This window comes from Panthera pardus, unplaced genomic scaffold (assembly GCF_024362965.1).
Source record: "Panthera pardus isolate Hobbes unplaced genomic scaffold, ASM2436296v1 HiC_scaffold_22, whole genome shotgun sequence".
NCBI classification, from domain to species: domain Eukaryota; kingdom Metazoa; phylum Chordata; class Mammalia; order Carnivora; family Felidae; genus Panthera; species Panthera pardus.
The window spans coordinates 8,073,277-8,097,667 of NW_026526788.1; the positions used below are offsets into that span (position 1 = coordinate 8,073,277).

Genomic DNA, 24,391 nt, shown 5'->3' on the forward strand with positions numbered 1-24,391 from the left:
TTTATGTGGTGTTTCTAGAACCTGGTAATTATTCCCATGGAGTAATTTGTACCTTAACAGCATTTGACTGTCATCTAGTGCTACGATGTACCAATGCCCGTGTCACTTGGGTCTCCAAGAAGATAAAAAAAAAAAAAGTATTTAGTAATGTAAGGATCTAGAACAGATTTCTTACTAATTGATTCCTAAAGTCTTGAATTCTGTTTACTCTTATTGCTAATATACACTTTTAAGGATTAATGTGAAAAGTGCCTGTATTAGGCTGATTTTGTTAAGGTGAAGGAATGATTTGCGTTACCTGGAGGTTGCAGCGGGCGAGATCGACAACCGGAACCATCTTCAAAGATCAGTCATGTTGCTGATTGACATCTCCAGTTCGTTTGGCTCTAAACACATAAAATGACTATACATGAAAACTAAATCATCACTGCACCTTCTTACATAGAATTCATTTCAATTTACAAAACATTTGTTAAGTGCCTGTCACGTGTCAGGCATGTTCTAGGTGCTGGGAATACAGCAAAGAACAAAAGAGAACAAAATCCCCGTTTCTTTGGTCTTACTTTCTAGTGCCAGGAGATAGACAATACAGTAAAGTATCCGGTCCGGCAGACCAGAATTTTTTAGCAGGTGGAATTTGTTATGGAAGAAAAAGAAAGTGTAGGGTGAGCGGGCAGATGGCCGCATTGGGAAGGTGGATAGGATAAACCTGGTTGAGAAAATAAGATGTAAACAAATGCGGGAGGGGGCTGAGGGGGCGAGCTGTGGGTGTCCGGGTAGAGCAGGCATGGGACCTGGGGCCAGGAACTGTGACAAACAGAACAGGGGGCCCAGAGAACGCCAAGTTTTACCACTGACCTCAAACATTAATGTGCCGGGGGGGGGGGGGTTCCAGGGCAAATTTGCTAGGGTGATGAGCTGGGGCTTCCTTCTTGCTTTCCCCCTCCACTTTCCCCCTCCACTTTCCCCCTCCACTTTCCCCCTCCACTTTCCCCCTCCACTTTCCCCCTCCACTTTCCCCCTCCACTTTCCCCTTCCACTTTCCCCTTCCACTTTCCCCCTCCACTTTCCCCCTCCACCTTCCCCCTCCACCTTCCCCCTCCACCTTCCCCCTCCACCTTCCCCCTCCACCTTCCCCCTCCACCTTCCCCCTCCACCTTCCCCCTCCACCTTCCCCCTCCACCTTCCCCCTCCACCTTCCCCCTCCACCTTCCCCCTCCACCTTCCCCCTCCACTTTCCCCCTCCACTTTCCCCTTCCACTTTCCCCTTCCACTTTCCACCACACAGACGCGGCTTGCCGTTGCTAATGTCTGATATTGGAGACTATTACATGAGGATTTTCTGCCCTGTTTCAGGTTAGAGATGACAATAAGAGACAGCATCCGTGTCTGGTGGAGTTCTCCAAGCTACCGGAGCAGGAACGCAATTACAATTTGCAGATGTCGCTTGAGACCCTGAAGTGAGTTTCTTAACTTTTCCTGTTTTCCTATCTGCCTTACGTGGAACAAACAAGGTATCGATATAGTTTATAATTCAGCGTTGAAGTTAGAACTTTTCACAATGCACAGGTGGATTGGATCAATATTTGTTGGGAATTAGACTTTGACCTTGTCATTTTATGTCTTTATAAAGTATCTACCAAAGAGTATCGTACAGATGGGTGTTACAGAACACAAGGGCTTTGTGATCAGATATAGTGCTGCTCAGAGTGTGGGCCATGGACCAGGTCAGTCACAAATTGTTATTGATTTGTGACAAGATAAGAAAAGCTACTAACAATAAGTGTTTAGAAACTTTTATACCAATTCAAGGGAGCAATTTTATGTCTTACTGAATAATTTATAAACAGTAATTTATAAATAATTTACAAAATGGAAGCTTGTATTTTATGTCTTCATTAAAAAAAATTAATTTTCTCGGGGTACCTGGGTGGCTCAGTCAGTTCAGCGTCCGACTCTTGATTTCGGCTCAGGTCGTAATTTCATGGTTTGTGAGTTCGAGCCACATTCCAGCACTGCATCAGGCTCTGAACTGACAGAGCCTGCTTGGGATTCTCTCTCTCTCCCTCTCTCCCTCTCCCTCTCTCCCTCTCTCCCTCTCTCCCTCTCTCCCTTTCAAAATACATACATACCTACATACATACATTTTAAATTAAAAAAAAACACATGATTTTCTCTGACAAGTTTTTTTGTATTTTATCAGAGAATCAGACCACTACAGGCTAGAAATTAAAAGAAAATTGGTCCTTCATCACAGATAGTTTGAGAAACACTGCTCTAACACATTTTAAAGATGCCGAGTTAAAATAATTAAATAAGTTTTTATTTTTTACTGATGGATTTTCCAGTACTATGAATCTTGAAATTGGGGTGGATTCCATTTATATTTCCCCAAATTATTGAGCTATACCATCATTTTTCAGAGGATATCTCAGGACCATTTGCCACACTTTGAGAAAGGCTACTGTAGACTGTTTGCCTGCCATCTTAAAAAAAATTTTAGGGGAGCCTGGGTGGCCCAGTCGGTTGAGCGTCCGACTTCAGCTCAGGTCGCGATCTCACCGTCCGTGAGTTCGAGCCCCGCGTCGGGCTCTGGGCTGATGGCTCAGAGCCTGGAGCCTGCTTCCGATTCTGTGTCTCCCTCTCTCTCTGCCCCTCCCCCATTCATGCTCTGTCTCTCTCTGTCTCAAAAATAAATAAACATTAAAAAAATTAAAAAAAAAATTTTAGTGTTTATTCATTTTGGGAGACAGAGAGCGAGTGATGGAGGGGAAGAGAGAGAGAGTGAGACACAGAATCTGAAGCCTGAAGCAGGCTCCAGGCTCTGAGCTGTCAGCACAGAGCCCGATGCAGGGCTCCAACCCGTGAACCATGAGATCATGGCCTGAGCTGAAGTCGGACACTTAACTGACTGAGCCACTCAGGCGCCCCTTGCATGTCATCTTTAGCGGCAGATGTGCTTTTCAGTGACTCTGCCAATTTCTGTCATGAAATGTGCCACTTAACCATTGCAAACGAAAGAATGAGGTGGTATAAAATAAAGGAGGGAGAATAATGTTACGTTTTAATACAGCAAAGTTCAGAAAATATTTTTGAAAGCACTGTCATGTTTCTTTTATTCCTTTTCTGTCCTTGATGACCCTCTAGGACTACATTTGTTCAAATGGGTCACTTAATTCTAATTCATGCTTATAGTAGGCTTATATGCTGCGTCCGTTTTTGTTTCAGTTTTGTGAAGGGTAAGGAGTTACTTCCGTTGAACCGATTTTACCAAGGATTCAGAACATAAAACTTAACCACCTTGTCACACTCTAGGTTTTGCGTTCAAGTATATTTCTTCAAAGAGGTGATAGTAATTAACATTATGGAAATTAACATATTGGGCATAGAATGAGTTTAGGTTCTACTATTGATTTAAAAAGAAAGGGAAATATGGGGCGCCTGGGTGGCTCAGTTGGTTAAGCGTCCGACTTCAGCTCAGGTCACGATCTCGTGGTCCATGAGTTCGAGCCCCGCGTCGGGCTCTGGGCTGATGGCTCAGAGCCTGGAGCCTGCTTCCGATTCTGTGTCTCCCTCTCTCTCTGCTCCTCCCCCATTCATGCTCTGTCTCTCTCTGTCTCAAAAAAAAAAAAAAAAAAAGTTAAAAAAAAAATAAAATAAAAAAATAAAAAGAAAGGGAAATATATACAAATCAAGTAAGTTGAGAACCCACCAAAGATAAAAATTCGCAGCATGTGCCGGTGATAAAGAATGCATAATGCATGGCTGTGACCTGTGTACCCCGTGTTTGGGATGCCCTGCCTTCCTTTGTATTCTTGATGAGAGGCTTGTACATTTCAATAAGTAATTCACAGCAGCTCACCATTTGCCCATCTTTTACAACAAAATGTTTTATTGAAAGGTCATGGTCGAAGATAATTTAGTTAAATTTGCAGTACCCTCCCTATAATTTTAGTGATTGGCAACTCGGCCAGCTATTGCAAAGGGCGAATCCTGGGAAGCAGTGAGGTGGAGAAATCTCTGTATTTGCATTTAGTGTGTTGAGTTTGACTGCATGTAATCTGATCTCATTCCTAAGAGCCATTGGTGGCTGGTTTGATTAATCATCAGAGTGCATGTACCATGGTGCTGTTGCCCATGGTGAATGCTAATGACCTTTTTCATGAGCTAATTCTCAATAGTTTATGGTTTTACAATGAGCTGATTTAATCTATTTCTTTAAAAAATTTTTTTTGAGTGTGTTTATTTATTTTTGAGTGAGAGAGATACAGAATGTGAGCTGGGGAGGGGCAGAGAGAGAGGGAGACACAGAATCTGAAGCAGGCTCCAGACCCTGAGCTGTCAGCACAGAGCCCAACACAGGGCTCAAACCCACAAATGGCGAGCCCATAAACTGCAAGATCATGACCTGAGCCGAAGTCAGATGCTTAACTGACTGAGCCACCCAGGTGCCCCTAACCTATTTCTTTAAAAATTTACCTTAGAACCGGAAGAGGCCCCACCTCTCCAAAGTTTGGCCCAATCTCAGTAGTTTAGAGAAAGCACAGTAGTTTCTTTCTGTATTTTCTTTAGTCCTTTGTTTGAAAGTCTTCAGAGCAAAGAAGGAGAGAACAACTTTGACTTTGGTTGGTATAGGTTCAAGCACTTGCTGTTCTAAAGGAATCTTAGATTTTTCTGAATCTTAGATTTTCTTCCCTCATTGAAATGGGGGTCATAGTGCATCTACCTTGTGGAATTGTTGTGGGGACTAAATCGTAGAATACTGATGAAGCCTTGAGCACTACATGTCTGACACGCCATAAGAATATCATGGGGGTGATTAACCCTTTATTCATTTGAATTCTGAGAAGTGCCAAGTAACAGAGAAGCAAAAGATTACTCCAGCATATCCCTTATTTGGGGTTAAAGGGTTATTTTAAGTGAATTTGAATTTTGGATGCTCTTCTGTGAATTTTTTGCTGTTGTTGTGCCAATTGTTGAGAAAAGACAACGTCAGATTTGATAGTCGTCTGTGTACTGTAGAGTTCTGCAGACTTCTGGCACCTTCTCTCAGGACGGCATAGTGGTTACAGCATGCCTGCCAAGCCCTGTCCCCAATTTAACCAGTGTTCCTAAAATCTTAGTTTCTGATTTATTCCCAGTATTTTCTGAATTCCAGATATTAAATTTTTTTAAGCTTATGTATTTATTTTGAGAGACAGAGATGCATGGGTCGGGGACAGGTAGAGAGAGAGGGAGAGAGAGAATCCCAAGCAGGCTCTGCACCATCAGCACAGAGCCCGATGTGGAACTTGAGCCCATGAAACCGTGAGATCATGACCTGAGCCAAAACCAAGAATCAGATGCTAAACTGACCAAGTCACCCAGGCACCCCGATCTTAATTATTGAATAAATGACTTATGTTTGGGAAGTGAAAGTTATAATGATTTTTAGTCAACATAGTGTATACTTGCATAGAATCTTTCTTTGGAAGGGGCGCCTGGGTGGCTCAGTTGGTTAAGCGGCCGACTTCGGCTCAGGTCATGATCTCGTGGTCTGTGAGTTCGAGCCCCACGTCGGGCTCTGTGCTGACAGCTCAGAGCCTGGAGCCTATTTCGGATTCTGTGTCTCCCTCTCTCTGACCCTCCCCCATTCATGCTCTGTCTCTCTCTGTCTCAAAGATAAATAAACGTTAAAAAAATTTTTTTTAAATAAAAAAAAAGAATCTTTCTTTGGAAGTCAACAAAAATCGAGGAAGACTATGACAGTGTTTTTCTTCTGGTCAAGTAGTTTTTTCCTTAAAATTATTTTTGGGAAATGTGATTTGTTTGCATATGTATGTAGCGAGGGATGAGATGAGGAATCGGGACACAGGGACACCAAGGGGAGCAATATGGAACCAGGGGAGAAAAGTAGCAGTTAAGAGAAGAGGAGTGATTTTTGTTTAAAAGAGCATATTTCCTGGGCGCCTGGGTGGCTCAGTCGGTTAAGCATCCAACTTCAGCTCGGGTCATGATCTCGCGGTTTGTGAGGTTGAGCCCTGCGTCGGGCTCTGTGCTGACAGCTCAGAGCCTGGAGCCTGCTTCGGATTCTGTGTCTCCCTCTCTCTCTGCCCCTCCCCCACTTGTGCTCTGTCTCTCTCTGTCTATCAAACATAAATAAAATGTAAAAGAGCAGGTTTCCCTTCTAGTTTTGTATCTTATTTTAGTTCAGTCTCTTGCTGGCAACAGTTTTCGCCATCTCTAAATATTGTGACTCTTCTTACCGTTTATTTATTTATATTTGAGAGAGAGGGAGCACAAGCAGACAGAGACAGAGAAGGAGGCACAGAATCTGAAGGAGGCTCCAGGCTCCAAGCTGTCAGCACAGAGCCCAACATAGGGCTCGAACCCACGAAGTGTGGGATCATGACCTGAGCTGAAGTCGGACACTCAACCGACTAAGCCACCCAGGTGCCCCTAAATATTGTGACTCTTTCTGTTCAGTCCTGGGCTCAGTCTTCTCTCTGTTGCAAAGTCTTCGGGCATTCTCCTCCCACGCAGATACCACACAGGTGCGGACAACTCCCTAGATGTACATCTGTACCCCAGACACCTGCCCTGTGTGTCTCCCGTTCTTCAATTGGTATTTTCCCTGTTTGCGTCTGAGGCACCTTGACCTACAGACTTTCGTCCCCTGTGAATGGCATCTCCACTCATCCTGCTGCATAGACTAGAAACTTAGGAGTCATCCTGGACTCCTCCTTTTGTTTGATCCCTGCATCCAACCCATCATCAGGTCCTCCCAAGTGTATCTACAGTCTTTCCCCTTCCCCGATTTCCACAGCACTCCTCTCAGTCTGAGCCATCATCACGTGTCACCTAGACTGTCACGGGAATCTCCTCACTGCCCCCCGCCCCTCACTTGGCTTCTTCCAATTCATTCTGTGCACAGCGGCAGGTCTCAGCTGCCCGGATGCAGTCATACACATGTTGCTGAGAACTGTTCGGTGGCTCCCCACTGCATTTAATCAAATGTCCCAGCCTCATGGGTCTGTATAAGCTCTGGGCGATCTGACACCTCCCACTTCTCAGTGTATCTAATTCCTGCCCTTGTTCCAGCCCCGTGGTTTCTTCCCTCCACTCATTCACATTTTGTCCTGCCTCCTATATGCTGTTCCTTTGGCCTGGAAAGTTCTTTGCCTTACTCCTAGATAGGCCCCTCCCTACCCATTCCTCACCGTTAGGCTTAAATGTACTTCCTTGATGAGACCTTCCCCATGACCTCGCCACTCTCTCTTATAACACCTTGTAGTACTTTTTATAGCTCTCAACACAATTTTTAGTATTACTTTCTGAGTTATTTAATACATTAATATTTACTATTGGACCGGAAGCTCTATGAAGGTAGGGGCCGTGATGTTTTGTTTTGTTTCATTTTCATTCACCATCATAATACCCGGTTCCAACAAAGCATCCAGCACAGAAAATTTACTGTGTTGCCAAATTGCTTGGATATTGCAGGTGTACCTCCAACTTTGTGATGTGTTTAACCCCTCCAATCTCAGGCTTTTAAAAAGCGTTCTTCCCCTCGAATGGTGAAGCGCCCCCTGTAACACACACCAGCTATCTCAGAGTCGCTTCCGAAGCTTCTCTTTCCCCTCACCCAGGGCCTTCTAATGATCCTCTAGTCCATCCACTTCTTTCTTTTCTCCCATCGCTATGATGCGATTAGCCCTCCAGCCCCTCCCGTGCTACCGGCATCCTGTACCACGTTAACCTAAGCTACCGTTATTAACCATCTGAAAGTGGCATGCACTCCCCACGGGTCCAGCGGAGATGTATACATTCTCCTCTCTTCTCCTTCCGTGCTTGGTAGCCAGCTGGTCGTTTCTGAACACTTAGGCCTCCGCGTCATTCTCCCAATTTACATTCTTTTTTTTTTTTTTAATGTTTATTTATTTTTGAGAGTGAGAGAGAGGACGGATGAGCAGAGAGAGAGGGAGACACAGAATCCGAAGCAGGCTCCAGACTCTGAGCTGTCAGCACAGAGCCCGACGGGGGTGGGGGCTCAAACCCATGAACCGTGAGATCATCACCTGAGCTGAAGTCGAGGCCCAACCGACTGAGCCACCTGGGCACCCCCACAATTGACATTCTTTTAAAGCAGCTTTCCACCGATCTTTAGGTGAAGACAGTGCCTTAATTTGTATAAAAGTCTACAAAGTCTGGCCTTCCGTCTAACCAGCTTCATCCTATGGGAGGGCTACTGTCTCTCTGTCTTGCCATCACACTAGCCTTTTCTGAGTCACCTGTTTGCATATTTCTTTCCAGCACAGGGCTTTCTATGTGTCCTCTTCCTGGGAGGTTCCTCTCTGGGCCCTGTTCCCATCCCTTACATCTCCGATCGCTCCCTCAGGAAACATTTGCGGTTTCAGTAAACATTCCCTGACGCAGTAAGGCCCCCTTTCGTGGACACGCGCCCCTTCTGTATCTCTCAGCGTAGACACTTCCTTTCCTGGTTTGTGTAATCACAGGATGGCCTCTCCACCAGACCCTGCATTTCTTGGGGGCGGGCTTCTCATTTACCCACCATTTTTCAGACTTTCCCCAGAACCTGGTAAATGTTCTTTGAATGAGTGAAGCAATGAATAGGCAATAAAGCTCACTCTCTAACCAGGCTTTTCCATGCCAGGTGCTCGTCATCTGCAGGGTGCCTCGTGTTCTCTCCGTGGCTCTATGCCAGTCTGTTTACCTGTTTCCTGTGGCTATCTGCTGTAAGTACTACAGTGCCACATGGACCAGTTTCGGCTGTTTAATCTAGTAGTATTTACTGAAGACATGTGCAAGTTACTGCAGATATCTGCGGTTACTAAGACAGAGACAGGGAACCCACCGTCGGGTAGTCTGTTTCTGCCCCGTTATTCTGTTCTTCTCTGGCGTGGACTAGGACACCTAGCCTCACCCAGGCTTCCCTGGGCACGCTTTGTAGTGTGCTCTCCTCTCCTCATTCCTCAGCAGACTCTTTTTTTTTTTTTTTTTTAATTTGATAATGCATTCCAATATAATCCTTTTATTTGTTTTTAAATGTTTATTATTTTTGAGGGAGGGTGTGAGTGGGGGAGGGGTGGGGGAGGGGGAACAGAGGATCTGAATTGGGCTCTGCGCTGACAGGAGCGAGCCCAGTGTGGGACTCAAACTCAGGAACCATGAGATCATGACCTGAGCCAAAGTCAGACGCTCAATTGACTGAGTCACTCAGGTGCCCCTACTCCTCAGCAGACTTTTAAACGTCTTAAACATGGGAGTTAAATAGCATTAAACCAGATACAGTGGTTTTAATACAGATAATACAGAGACCAATTCAAAGAACTTGGGGTGGTTGATAATTTCACTAAATAGATTTTTTAAATGATCTGTTGCTCTGATTTTAAAACCTCCTTGGATTAGGTATAGAATTCTTAGATATAAAGCCAAAACACATGATCAATAAATTGCATTTTATATACAGCAAAACCTTTTGTACTTCGGAAGAAACTATGAAGAAACCTTTGATGAGAAAAGCCACAGACCGGGAGAAAATACTTATATGTCATATAAATTATGTCATGTCATATATATCATACATTATATTTGTAGACTTTGTAGAAAATAAGGGGAAGTCCTGCTAAAGGATTTGTATTCAGAATATATAAAGAGTTCTTACAACTCAACAATAAGAGTACATACAGCCCAATTAAAAATAAACAAGGCATTTGAGCATCTGAGATCTTCTTGAGCATTTGAGATCTTCTTACCAAAGAAGATCTATGAATGACTAGCAAGCACATTTATAAAATGCTTAACATCATAGCTCATTAGGAAAATGCAAGTGAAATCATAATGAAATACTTCACACACATTCGAAGGGCTATGACATAAAAGACAGACTGGAAAACTCCCATTAATTTACCAAACAACCTAGCAATTCTACTCCTACATATGTAACTAAGAGAAATGAAACCTTATATCCATGAAAAGACTTTTATATGAAGGTCTGCAGAAGCATCTTCATAGAAGCATTATATGTAATAGTCAAAAGGTTGAAACCATGCAAATGTTCATAAACTTATGAAAGGATAGACAAAATGTGATGTAGCCCCACAATGGGATACTTTTCAGCAATAAAAGGAGATAAGCTACTGATAAACATTATAACATTCATAAACCTAAAAAACATTAATCTGAGTCAAAAAAGCCTGGCACAAAAGATCCTAATTTATATGATTCTTTAAAAAAAATTTTTTCTAACGTTTATTTATTATTGAGAGACAGAGACAGAGCATGAGCATGGGAGGGGCAGAGAGAGGAGGAGACGCAGAATGTGAAGCGGGTTCCAGGCTCCGAGCTGTCAGCACAGAGCCTGACGCGCGGCTTGAACTCACAAACTGCGAGATCATGACCTGAGCCAAAGTCAGACGCCCAGCCGACTGAGCCACCCAGGCACCCCTGTATGATTCTTTTTATATATAATTTTTAGAAAAGGCAGATCTACGGAGACGGATTATAGATTAGTGGTTGCCTGGGGGAGGTGGGGTCGGAGTGAGGAATGAGTGCAAACAAGCATGAGGAACTTGGTGAGATGAGATATTCTAAAACTGGATTGTAGTGATGGTCATACAACTTTGCAGGTTTATTAAAACAGTAATAAATTAACCTTTTCGAGGTACATTTCTGACCTGACAGCTTCTAATTCTATCTTTCTGAGCATAATCCTCAGTAACCTGTCTGTTGTCCATCCACCTAAGTGTGAGTCCCTCAGTGTGGCATTCAAGGCCCTCACTTAGTGTATAGTCAAGTTCTCCATTCATTGTAATCAGAAGATTTCTCAGTGGGTGTGCCCTCAAAGATCGAATTGTCAGAGTTTAAGATAGATCCTAATATTATTGTCACCTTGAGTTCCCTCAGAGCTGGGTCTGGCATCCTCCTGATGATTTCATAGCTTTCTATGTATCTCATTGGACACAGGACACTGAATTGTAATTAACTATTGCTGTAGTCCCCACTGACCAATAAGCTTATCCCCAGAATTTAGGACAGGGCCTGCCACTAGTGATGTTCAGGAGATATTTATTGAATAGTTAAATGAATGAAGGAATAATGACAAAAAACTTCCTATCCTATGGACACTGATTGAATACGTGTAACCCATGTTTGTTCTCTGAGTGTGTTTTCTATTCTTCTATTAATGATCAGTCTCATTTTTTAAAATTGTTTTTAAGTTTATTTATTTTTGAGAGACAGAGAGAGTGAGTGGGGGAGGGACAGAGAGAGACAGAGAGAGAAAATCCCAAGCAGGCTGCATACTGTCAGCACAGAGCCCGATGTGGGGCTTGAACTCACAAACCGTGAGATCATGACCTGAGCCGAAACCAAGAGTCAGACGCTTAACTGACTGAGCCGCCCAGGTGCCCCATGCTCGATCTCATTTTAATTGGCACATTCTCTAGGTAATTTTTACAGCTTCAGTCAGTTCTTGATCTGTCCATACTTATGCAGATTAACACTTGAAGGGTAATTTCACAGGATCATCTGAATTTTACCACATTTAACCTAAAATTTAACTTGATGACAGTTGATGTGTAAATATACATAGCTGTACCTATCTATGCCATCTATCTATCTCCAGATTTTCATTTTTAAGATGTTGTAGGGGATAAGTGTAAATGAATTGTAAATATTTGCCACATCCCTTCTGGAACTGACTAGAACCTAGAAATTCTGTAATCCAAAAAGGATTAGCCATTGTCTCTTATTCTGTTGGGATAGGAGAAACCACTCATTGTCATGGCTACTAAAGGCACATTGTTCCATATAAACCTGGGGGACTTTAAAGGTTGAGTTCTACATGTGAATGGTAAGGATATTTCTCAGGAAAAGCAATGAAAGGTCATTCAGGGGAGGAAAAGATACAGAGTATCTTAAAAAAAAAAAATGGATAAACTCTTCTTGGCAAACAGGGACCCCTGATAGACATTTGAAAACGAGATTTTTTTTCTAGATAGAAAGTTCAGTAAAGGATTAAAAACATATGGGGCATTTGTGTCTACTAAAGGTTGCATTTCAAACCAGTGATAAAAGGTGAATTATTTGGTAAATATTTTATGAAGAATTAGGTATCCATCTGGAAAAAAAAATAAAGTTAAGCTGTGCCTGAAGCTAATAGACCCCTCTGACCATCACCCCCACACAGGAAAGCATGGACATTTTTCTTCAAATGACTTTACAAATGGGGTATCTCTCAGTGCCACATAAAATTCAGAAGCTATAAGAAAAGATGGTAAGTTTCAGTTATATAAAAACATATTTGAGATTCTGCATATAAATAGCACTAAATAAAGGAAAAAGACAGACTAGAGAAAAACATTTGCAACTCCTATCTCAGACATAGGAAGAGCTTCTAAAATGCAATAAAAAACCCAAATCTAATGGAAAAGTGAACAAGTAATATTTTCAAAGAAAAAAAAGTACAGGTACTCTTAAGAATATGAAAACGGCACTCAGGTACACTTAGAATATGAAAAATACAGGAGCGCCTGGCTGGCTCTGCTGGTAGAGCATGTGACTGTTGATCTTGGGGTTGTAAGTTTGAGCACCATGTTGGGTGTAGAGGTTACTTAAAAGTATAATCTTAAAAAAGCAAATCAAAATGGTAATGAGATACCCTTTTAACCGACTAATTGGCAAAGCATAAGCGGTTTGGTAACTGTGTATGGGAAACAGGCGATGTTGTAGACTGCTGGTGGGAATGTAAGTTAGTAGCGACTCTATAGACATTTGATAATATTTATGAATCCTTGTTTTATCTGATTTATTTTGAGAGCTAGAGAGAGAACCAGTGGAGGAGGGGGAGAGAGAGAGAGGGACAGAGGATCTGAAGCAGGCTCTGCACTGACGGCAGAGAGCCTTACGTGGGGCTCAAACCCACGAGCTGTGAGATCATGACCTGAGCCGCAGTTGGATGCTCAACTGACTGAGCCACCCAGGAGTCCTATAAATCTTTAAAATGCATATACCCTGTGACTCAGTAATCCCATGTCTAGGAATTTTTAACCTACAGATGAAGGATACAGTACATGTACTAAACGTATGAGGTTATTCATTGTGACATTGTTTATAATAACAAAAGACTAGGTATGAACAGAGAACTGGGTAAAAACATTCTGATACATCCAACTAATGGAGAACTTCAAAGTTGTTGAAAAATAAGGCAGCTTTATATGAAAGAACCGTATATCAAAGTTATGGTGCAAAGTCAAGATAGAAAATTGCAGAGAACTATACTCATTGTGTAAAAGGGAACAAAGAAACAATACACACGCACACACACACACACACACACACACACACCCATACGTGTGTGTTAGAGACTGCACAGACTAGAGCAGGATATTCAAGAATTGGAAGCAATCAGTGCCTTTAGGGAAAGAAACAGGACCACAGGGAGGGGTTTGGAGAAAGACATACTATTCACTTGTTTTTTTGTGAGATTTCAATTTTCAATGTCTTACTCATTACTCAAAACTAAATACTTTATAAGCGTTTTTCCTTTGCATTAACAATTTCTTCTCTGCTTTCAAGGTTGACTGTCCTACCTTATTCCCATCTGCTGTTGTGTTGGGTTATTCCAGACATAGAGAGGGAGTTGTTACAGCTCATCTCTGGTTTTGTTTTCCAGGACTTTGTTGGCATTAGGATGTCATGTGGGAATAGCAGATGAACATGCTGAAGAAAAGGTGAAAAAAATGAAGCTGCCCAAGAAGTAAGTTGAACGTCTAAACAATATTAGCCTATGCATCAATTTAGTGCACACAGATAACTCTTTTTTTAATTGTATTTAAATCCAAGTTATCATATAGTGTAGTAACAGTTTCAGGAGTAGAATTTAGTGATTCATCACTTACATATAACACCCAGTGCTCATCTCAACAAGTGCCTGCCTAATGCCCATCCCCCATTTAGCCCATCCCCCTACCCAGCTGCCCTCAGTTTATTCTCTGTATTTAAGAATCTCTTATGTTTTACCCCCCTTCCTGTTTTTATATTATTTTTGCTTCCCTTCCCCTATGTTCATCTGTTTGACTTCTTAAATTCCACATGAGTAAAATCATGTATCTGTCTTTCTCTGACTGACTTATTTCGCTTAGCATAATAGCCTCTAGTTCCTTCCATGTTATTGCAAATAGCAAGATTTCATTTTTTTAAATCGCTGAGTAATATTCCATTGTATACATACCATATATACACATTGTTTTTAACCATTCACCAGATGATGGACATATGAGCTCTTTCCATAATTTAGCTATGGTTGATAGCTATAAACATTGGGGTGATGTGCCCCTTTGAATTAACATTTAAAAAAATTTTTCTTTAATGTTTATTTGCTTTTGAGAGAGAGAGAGAGAGAGAGAGACAGACAGACAGACAGACAGAGTGCAAGCGGGGGAGGGAGGGGCAGAGAGAGAGACACAGAATCCGAAGCAGGTTCCAGGCTCTGAGCTGTCAGCACAGAGCCCAACACGGGGCTCGAGCCCATGAACTATAAGATCATGACCTGAGCTGAAGTCAGATGCCTAATCGACTGAGCCACCCAGATGCCCCTTGAATCAGCATTTTTGTATCCTCTGGATAAATACCAAGTAGTGCAATTTCTGGGTAGTAGGGTGGCTCTATTTTTAATTTTTTGAGGAACCTCCATGCTGTTTTCCAGAGTGGCTGCACCAGTTTATATTCCCACCAGCAGTGCAAAAGTGTTCCCCTTTCAACTCAGCCTCACCCACATCTGTTGTTTCCTGAGTTGTTAAGTTTAGCCATTCTGACAGCATCCAGATAACTCCTGATGGATACCTGGGTGACTTCCTCAGTAAGGAAACAAAGCTCAGGAAATATTTGGGAGTATGTTATAAAAAGTATGTTATTTTCTCTGTGTGTAGGTGTGCGTGTATACACCTGTGCCTATATTCCTAACTGCTTATCTATGGTTTTCTACTTTCTACAAAAAATATTCGTATAATTTAACTTGGCTTTTACTAAAAGAATATATATTTTTTAAAATGTTTTTTAAGGTTTATTCATTTTTCAGAGACAGAGAGAAAGAGTGGGAGTGGAGGTGGGGCAGAAGGAGAGGGAGACACGGAATCTGAAACAGGCTCCAGGCTCTGAGCTTTCCGCACAGAGCCCGATGCGGGGCTCAAACTCATGGACCGTGAGATCATGACCTGAGCTGAAGTTGGATGCTTAACCGACTGTAACACCCAGATGCCCCACTAAAAGAATATATTTTAGGAATAGTTATAAAGTTGGCATTATTATCGACATTTTACGATGAGAATCTGAGACTATGAATGCTATAGGGGTGATTTTACCTGCTGGGCTACAGCCTCTATTCTGTGATCCTGTTTAACTTCTCAAAACCTCACCTTTCTCAGCTGCTAACAGATGATACCTTCTTCATAAGGATATTTGGGTATTAAATGAGGAAGTGTTAAAGAAATGATTGCTATATCCTGTTATTATTTTTGCTTAATTTCAGTTTCCAGGAGGTACACATTGTAGATAGGAGGTCTGGAAATGTGTTCAGTAATATCATGAAGATTAAAGCAAAGCAGCCACCCCGTAATCTCCATCAGTCACGCTGGCTTTGTGTTACCCCAGATAAACACAAAATCAAAATAGAAATAATGTGGGAAGCCTGAGTGACTCAGTGGGTTAAGCATCTGACTCTTGATTTCTGCTCAGGTCGTGATCCCAGGGTGGTGGGATGGAGCCCGTGCTGTGCTCCACTCTGAGCTTGGAGCCTGCTTAAGGTGCTGTCTCTCTGCTTTTGCCCCTTTCCCCTGCTTGCACGCTCTCTTCCTTGAAGAAACAAACAAGCAAACAAACAAACAAATAAATTTTTTAAAAGGGGGATATAAAGAAGGAACATCAGGTGAGTCATGTTGCTGATGTCATGCTTGTACCCGGCATTTTAGAAACTAGGAGCATTGTAATAAACAAAGCCCCAGCCCTTATTGAGTGTACATTTACAGAAGTCTGTTCCTCTTCTGTTAGATTTATTCCTACGTGTCTCATTTATCTTAGATATTAAGGATTTCTTTCTTTTTGTCGTTGCACATGATGTCTAAATGATATTTTAAAAGATATCAATCTAGCAATATTACTAAATTTATTGTTAACAAATACCTCTGCAGATTCTTGGAGTTTTCCAGGTAATAATAATATTACCTGTTATTGATGGCAGTTTGTTTTCTTCCTTTCCAATACGCCTACTGTTTTTCTTGTCTCATTGCATTGGCTATGTTGAATATCTCAGGTAATAGTAGCTTATAGTGTCTCATTCCTGAATCTTTAAACAAAAAAAAAAAAAACTTTGGGGTTTAAGTACCTTGTAGATTATTAATGGATCCCATTATTATTATTATTATTGTTGTTTATTTGAGAGAAAGAGAGAGAGTGCTAGTGGGGAAGGAGCAGAGAGAGAGGGAGAGAGAATTCTAAGCAGGCTCAGCACTGTCAGTGCAGAGCCCGATGCAGGGGTGAATTCCGGGAACCATGATATCATGACCTGAGCCAGAATTAAGAGTCGGATGCTCAATTGACTGAGCCACTCAGGCACCCCTTATCCCTCCTTTTAATCAACAAATTAGACATTCATACAGAAACGAGAGCATCTTTGTGGAGGTTTCCGGATTTTGCACCTTACTCCAAGAGACCCAGCAGGAATCTCACTCATCAGTTCAGATGGTAGGAGACAGACAGACCCCAAAGAAACCTTAGAACCTGATTAACAGGTGCAACTGCCCAGATCCCTCTTGTGGCTGTTTGGGCAAGAATTGGGTGAGTGCTGAACTGAGCAGACACTCACCCACCACAGAGAGCTTGCAGAAATCTAGCCCTTCAAAAGGGAGATTCCAATACACCATTGAAGAAGAAAGGAAAAGGAGGGGTGCCTGGGTGGCTCAGTTGGTTAAGCGGTTAAGTGTCTGACTATGGCTCAGGTCATGATCTCATAGTTCATGAGTTCAAGCCCCATGTCAGGCTCTGTGCTGACAGCTCAGACCCTGGAGCCTGCTTTGGAGTCTATGTCTCCCTCTCTCTCTGCCTCTCCTCTACTCATGCTCTGTCTCTGTCTCTCTGCCTCTCTCTCTCTCTCTCTCTCTCTCAAAAATAAATAAACATTAAAATAAAAAGAAAGGAAAAAGGAGAAAATGAGTTTAGTCATGGTGAAGTGGTAGGAGAAATTTTCTGGACACTGCCCTACCTCCAAGAAGGTGCCTTTTGGGGCTGATTTATCTAGTGAAGGTGACCTGTCCCACAGGCAAAGAGGAAGATGGTGAGAGAGGACCCAGCTTCCCCAGCTGGCAAGATGCAGCTTGAGATACCCATTTCTGTCCATCAGCACCCAGTGTACTAATGTGGGAGCTTAGGGGGTGGAAGCTTAGGGAGGATTTGGGGAAAGAGGAAGATAATATTTGCAGACAATGAATCTGGTCAGCAGAAAGTCCATCTAGAAGCCTTTGGGAATGACATGCCCTACCCCATCTCCCTACCCAGTCCATGGGCCTCCCCAGCTCACTAAGGGCTAAACCCATACTTCTCCCCCACTCCGCTGCCGGCTTTGTGTGTGTGTTCCCAGGTAACTCCAGGAGACAGGGAGTATGCTCAGAGAACAGGCCACACATGGTGGGCAAGGAAGTAACCATAAACTTGAAATATAACACTCCCCTCTGCAAATCAAAAAAAGAGGTTTCTAATTACCCGCCTGGCCAACTCTAAGAACCAGAGAAGACACAAGAGCTGGTTAAGAGGGTCTTGGCAATTTCAAATGCAAAAGCAAAAATGTATACCTATAAGCAACGTGAAAAATCAAGAAGTGTAGAGTCACAAAAGGAAAATAATTCTCCAGCAACCAAGCTCAAAGGCATAGAGTATTAGGATCTGATAAAGAATTTAAAGTAACCGCTGTGAAGAAATTCAACATGTTAAGAGGAAACTCAGAAAGACAATCCGGTGAAATCAGGAATCAGGAGTAACGTTAATAAACAAAAGGAGATCTTTACCAAGGCAATTGAGATTCTAAAAAAGAACTAAAGGGAAATACTAGACCTGAATAAGTCAGGGAATGAGATGAAGAATGCAGAGGAGAAAATCTTTCACAAGGCAGTCCAGGGGTAAGAAGGACACGTGGCTTGGAGGACATGAACATAGAATTAATATAGTTAGAAGAAGAGCGGGACCTGAGTTTAAAAAGAGTGAAGAAAGCCTAAAATACCTCTCAGATTCTATCAGAAAAGCAAATATCTGAATGATCAGGCTCCAGAAGGAGAAGGGAAGGTGAAGGGGACAGAGTTTATTTAAAGAAATAATAGCCAAGAACTTCCCAAACCTGGAGAATGACTTGGATGTACAAGTCCACGAAACTAATAGCACGTGCTATTATCTGGGTGTAAAAAGACCTTCTCCAAGACACATTAAAAAAAATTTTTTTTAACGTTTATTCATTTTTGAGAGACAAAGCACCAGTGGGGGAGGGGCAGAGAGAGGGAGACACAGAATCTAAAGCAGGCTCCAGGCTCTGAGCTGTGAGCACAGAGTCCGGTACGGGGCTCGAACCCACGAACCGCGAGATCATGACCTGAGCTGAAGTCAGATGCTCAACCGACTGAGCCACTCAGGTGCCCTTCCAAGACACATCTTAATGAAACTCTCAAAAATCAACCATAAAGAAGGAATCTTGAAGCCAAGGAAAAAAGAAGGTAACTGACAAAGGAAGCCCCATTAGGCTACCTGCTGATTTCTCAACAGAAACTCTGACAGGCCAGGAGAGCATGGAATGATGTATTCAAAGCATTGAAAGATAAAAATTGCCAGCCAGGAATATGCTGTATGGCAAAGGTATCCTTCAGATACGAAAGAGAAATAAAGGCTTTCCCAGACAAAAGCTGAGGGAGTTTACTGTCTCTAGACTGGCGTTACGAGAGAGGCTGAAAGGAATTCTTTGTGCCGAAATGGGAAGACGCTATCCCAGAAACATAGGGTGTGAAAGCTCACAGCACGCTGGTCATGGGAAGGAACAGTCACACTTAGAGAACTGTAACTCTACATTCGGTTGGTGTGTTAACCACACAACCATGGTATGAAAGTCAAAGGAGACGAGTAATAAGAACTATAGCTGCTATAAATTGTTAACAAATACATGACACAAAAGGAGATAAATTATAACATCAGTAATATGTAACGGAGAGTAAAGGTGGAGCCTTTTTAGGTGTTCAAAGATAAGTTGCTATCAGCCTAAAATGGACTGTTTTATCTGTAAGATGTTTTATTGTAATTCACAAGGTAACCACCAAGCAGAGACCTTGAGTGGATCCTCAAAAGACAAAGGGAAACAGAACATACCTCCGTGGAGTATAACCAATTACAGAAGTAGGCATAAACAGAGCAGGGGGTGGGGGTGGGGGGGCGGGAAACAATGGAAATGCAAAAGGATCAGAAGGCAATGAATAAGATGGCATTAGTAAGTCCTTACATATCAATAATTACTCTAAATGTACATTGATTGAATTTACCCATCAAAAGGCACAGAGTGGCTGAAGGGGGAAAAACGTAACTCCTACAGGCTGCCTACAAGAGACCCATTTCAGATTTAAGGATGCACACAGACTCAAGTGTCATTTGCATTACATGCTACATTTCCTCTTCGAAAATAGGCCATTTGAGTGTGAGTGTTTTCTGATACATAATACACACCATTTCACTAAAAATCCTTAAGGACTTCTGTAGAATGTGTGATTCATGGTAGTTCTTTTCTCCCTTTCTCCTTATTCCTCCGCAGAACAAACAAGCAGACAGCTGAAGAGTGTAACACATTATATTATCGTCAATTCTTAAATTCACAAATCTTTGTACATTTATTGTAAAGTGAAGCTCTGGACCCACTGCATAGTTTGATGAACATAGAGTCCATTTACTGTAGGAATAAAGAAAAAACACAGTAGAAGTAATCCACTCGGAGAGTTTATGATTGCCGATTTCTAATATGCCCGAGTAATTGAGATTTAGAAGCAAAACTATAGGTTTACTTTATATTTATTTAAAAATTTTTAAACTTTTTTTTATAGAAAGAGAGAGAGTGACAGAGTGGGAGTGGGAGAGGGACACAGAGAGAGGGAGACAGAATCTGAAGCAGGCTCCAGGCTCTGAGCTGTCAGCACAGAGCCCGATGTGGGGCTCAAACTCATGAACCATAAGATCATGACCTGAGCCGAAGTTGGATGCTTAACTGACTGAGCTACCCAGGTGCCCCCAAAACTATAGGTTTAAGTGAAAAGAAAATCCTTGTCTAAATTCCAATGCCATTTATTAAAACTTTTCTTTAGCACTCATGTGTGTTAATAAATCAGCACAGAACATAGGACCAGGAACTGGTTGTCTGACTGTATCACTGGGAATAATAGGTAATGTTGAATTATGAATTGGTAGTGTTTAGATTGTCTGAGAGGTCTTTAAATCCAGTGACAAATCCCCTCCATACCCCACTACCTTCTTACCACTAATGCTAATGAAGCCCCTGGTGGTGATGGGAAATGGAGGGGTGAGTGGTGTCTCAGGCATATTGAGCCGCATAAAAGGCTAAGAATGATAACCTAAGGCTAAGAATGCATATATATAGATACAAATGACGTTTTGAGATGAAGGCTTGGATGCTGAATGTGTGGACCCATGACATAGTACATGTACCAAATTCAGTTTGTGTAAATAGTTACTTAAGTGAAAGGCAGTGTTACAAATACCATTGGATTTTTTCTGTAATGGTGAGGCACTGTGGTCCCGAAAAAACAAAACCGGTTTATAGACTTCTTTTCTGTATAAGGAGTCAGTTTCACAAACCACAAATTAAAAAATGCACTAGCGTGCAATGTTCTTTATTTTCTCTGATCAGGTTTAATCTTGCATTCAAGCCCAATGGGCCTTGCACCAGAATGAAGCTTAGTATTAGAAACTTAATCCTAGTCTTTTCAGGGAAAACTCTGTTAAAATCATTGTTTTCTGTGTTTATTCTCACCTTTAAATTTTTGATTGAAAGGTCATATTCTCAAAGTGGTTTTTCTTGACATCTTAAAAAAGATAAAATAGTTCCCTATGTAAAATTGTACTTTTCCCCATGTCCCCTCTTCTACTTTATTTTTCCCCATAGCACTTACATCTTCTAACATACTATCGTTTTACACTTTGTTTCCTGCCTACTTGCATCCGAATATAATTCCTATAGACTTTTTTGTCCATATTGTTCAGTGATCTATCATTAGTTCCTGGAATAGGGCCTAAAACATCCTACCACCAAATGAATATTCGTTGTTGAATCTGAATTGAAGGTCTACCCTCCTCTTGCTCCCAGGACCACCTGTGTTTAGGACACTCACCCAATGGGGAGCGAACACTGGATCCATTGTCCACCTCATTTGACTGTGCTGCCAGGACTGATTTATGTCAAAGAAAACCAGAGCTGGACAGGAGTTAAAGCCATAAAGGCAAATTGTATTCAGGAACTTTTGCAAATAGGGAAGAGAGACCTATGTATGGAACTGGACTCCATTCTGAATACAACAGTGATAAGTGGGGATTTATAACCAAGGAGCAGCAGGGCTGCAGGTCAGTAGATAGAAAATTACTTAGGAAGACACATCAAGAAGGGGGATTCTGCAAGATGAACTTGATAGGATTCATGCTGAAGGCAGACCAGGTGATGGGATAACAAGGTAGGGGATGAGGGATGCCATCCGTTAGGAAGGTTGGAGGATTTTCCTTAAACTGATTGATCAGTAGGATTCTTGCTAAAATGGAACTAATTGGAACATGACAGAGCCCAAGGTCAGAGTCCTAGACAGAAAGAGGATTCAGAGGAGCCTGACTCGAGTTTGGTCTGAGTGTCTTTGTCTTTTGTCTTCATTCACCTCTGCTGGCATCTTATGGGGTGCCTGTTTTCTGCACTGGTCTTGGTAATGAGTCCACACAGTGGGTTTCTCCTTCTCATTTCTGTGAGTCCTCCAGGTCACTGCTCTTCTTTTTGCCTCTTCATTGCTAGAAACCTGAGAATATTCTCTCTGGCAACTTGGGGATTGCAGTCGGTTGGTGGAGGGAGGTGGGAGACTTGGCTGGCTGCCATATCTGTTTTTCTGTAGTCATGCTGCACGATGAAGGGCTTGGGTGTGGGAGATTCTAGGACCTGGCCATTATCCTTGGTACGCTCTGGGAACAAGACAGAAGTTCACTTTGGCCGCGGGATCTACCTGGTCTCTTCCTGGGTGGGGGTTGGAGAACTCTGGCTTCCCTCCAAATCCTCCTGTTCTTCTAGGCTCTGTGGAACCTATTTGGGCAGGGCATAAGAAGTCTTTATCTGGTCTTCCTTCTGTCCCAAGGCATCTGGGCCTTGCTCTTTTGATACTCAAAAACCTAACTTTTACTGTCAGAAGGCCTTTATCTAAAAGACTATGGCCTCTGCAGTGAATTTTCAAAGTCTATTTTAAAAATCCAAACCAAGAATGGCTTTCTTTGGTCTCTCTCTTGAGATGACCCCTTCTTGGGGCACTGGATACCTTGTGGTTTTGTTTCAAAGGGGCTTTGGGGTAGGGGAAGGCCTTGGAGTAAAAAGAAATTGATAAAAGGGAGTTGGGTGGTGGGGGCAGGTCTCCAGGGCACTTCATCATATTACCTTTACTTAAAAACAAAGAAGTGAAGTAATAGAAGAAACATATCCCTTGTCCATTTCCCTCCTAATTTGTACATTGAAATTAATTCTCCTGTATTTGTGCTCTGGAGGAGTTTTGAATTCTCTTTCTGTTCTTTCTGTGAAAATGTCAGCCCAGGATGCATTTTTAGTAGATGTGCTTCCAGCAAAAACTTGTCCTGAATATCTCTGATGTGCAGTCATCTGAGATTTTCCCATTTGTTCCAAGGTACTTGAAGGGCGGATTTGGTTTTGAAATTTACACCTCACATCCACTGAACTTGGACATAATCTTTTCATGTTTACTGCGCATCTTTCACAGCATAATGACTTCCAAGCTTCATTTAACCTGATTCATCCTAAACAAGGAAGCTTGAGAGGTGGGAGAGGCTAGAAAAAAAAAAGGTTTTTCTCTTTAGTGTTTTTGGAATTCTGCCATGTTTTTGATGCCACCACTTTAATAATTGCCCCTTTAGTGATATTATACTGAGCACTTTATTCAGAGGCTCATTTAGAATACCTGCTTCAGAAAAATGCGGGTCAGGTGGGAATGAAGCCCAAAGTGAAATTGCTACTTCACATGACAACTCATCAGCGGGGTCAAGTGCTGTCATTTTTTGTTTACATCTTCAATAATTTGGTGCAGATGACACTGGCAGTTTGCCAGTTTTGTTTCATTTTGTTTTATTTCTCCAGGCACAGGGGTGTTTTAGAAAAGAAACTGAAGCCCTATACACGTAGTTTATTAATCTCACTGTTTTTTTTTTTTAATTACTGGATTTTATGCCACGTCAAAATAAATTAACTGAGAGATAATAACTACAAAAGAATTTTGATACCTTGGAAGGTCAGTATATTGAATGTATTTATTTAATTCCATATATATTCCTCATCGGCTGCATTTCAGGATGATTGATGGAACAGGGACTTTGCATATAAAAGTAAAGGAAGTAAAACGATACCTACTAACCAGACTGCAGGAGAAAGAGATCTATTGACAGATGCTGGCAGAATTTTCCCAGGAAGGTCAAAAAGGGAGAATGTAACACATCAACATCTTTAACATGAGATATTTTGTATTTGATGCATATGATGATGTATTCTGAATTAATAGAATTACTATTGATACAACTTTTCCCTATTATTTGAGCTATGAAATTCTACTCCCCAAGAATTATAATGGTAATCTTTCTTTCCTTTCTTTCTTTTAAATTTCTGGAAATTAATCTGAAACTTTACTTGAAACCACTTAGTTTCCAGTTTACATGCAGTACAGGAAAAGCTTTGCTTTTTGTTCTTTTTCAACCACAAGAAGAGAATATTTCATATAAGCAGTTGGTTTATCTTTATGTACCTACTAAAATTACATTAATAAGGTGAAATGGACAGTATTTACCAAAGTTCATTTATGCTCCTTTAAAAAAAGTCCTATTTTTATATAATGATTCGATTCTTACTTTCTCAACATGTACTCCAAACGAAAATTGTTTTAAAAATCATTGTGATACTACTAATTAATATTGGTTAAGCATTCATGATGTCACCATTTTTGTTAAGTCTGTGAATTTCAAAAATATCTGTATTTATTTTTACTATAGGTGATTTGAAGTACAACAGTATGGAAATAAGGGTCAGGGGGAATGGGAGTCAGTAACTTTAATTTGGATG

At 41.6% G+C, this 24,391-nt stretch overlaps 1 protein-coding gene across 9 annotated transcripts in view; it reads left to right on the forward strand.

Annotated features, from left to right (window-relative positions):
* RYR2 (ryanodine receptor 2) overlaps positions 1 to 24,391 on the forward strand; it is a 756,877-nt gene that overhangs the window by 437,337 nt on the left and 295,149 nt on the right. For all 9 annotated transcript variants that reach the window (XM_053910232.1, XM_053910224.1, XM_053910226.1 and 6 more), the window contains 2 exons: positions 1,357 to 1,460; positions 13,676 to 13,759. In XM_053910232.1, coding sequence (XP_053766207.1) covers positions 1,357 to 1,460; positions 13,676 to 13,759 — 188 coding nt within the window. The remainder of the gene's footprint in view (positions 1 to 1,356; positions 1,461 to 13,675; positions 13,760 to 24,391) is intronic.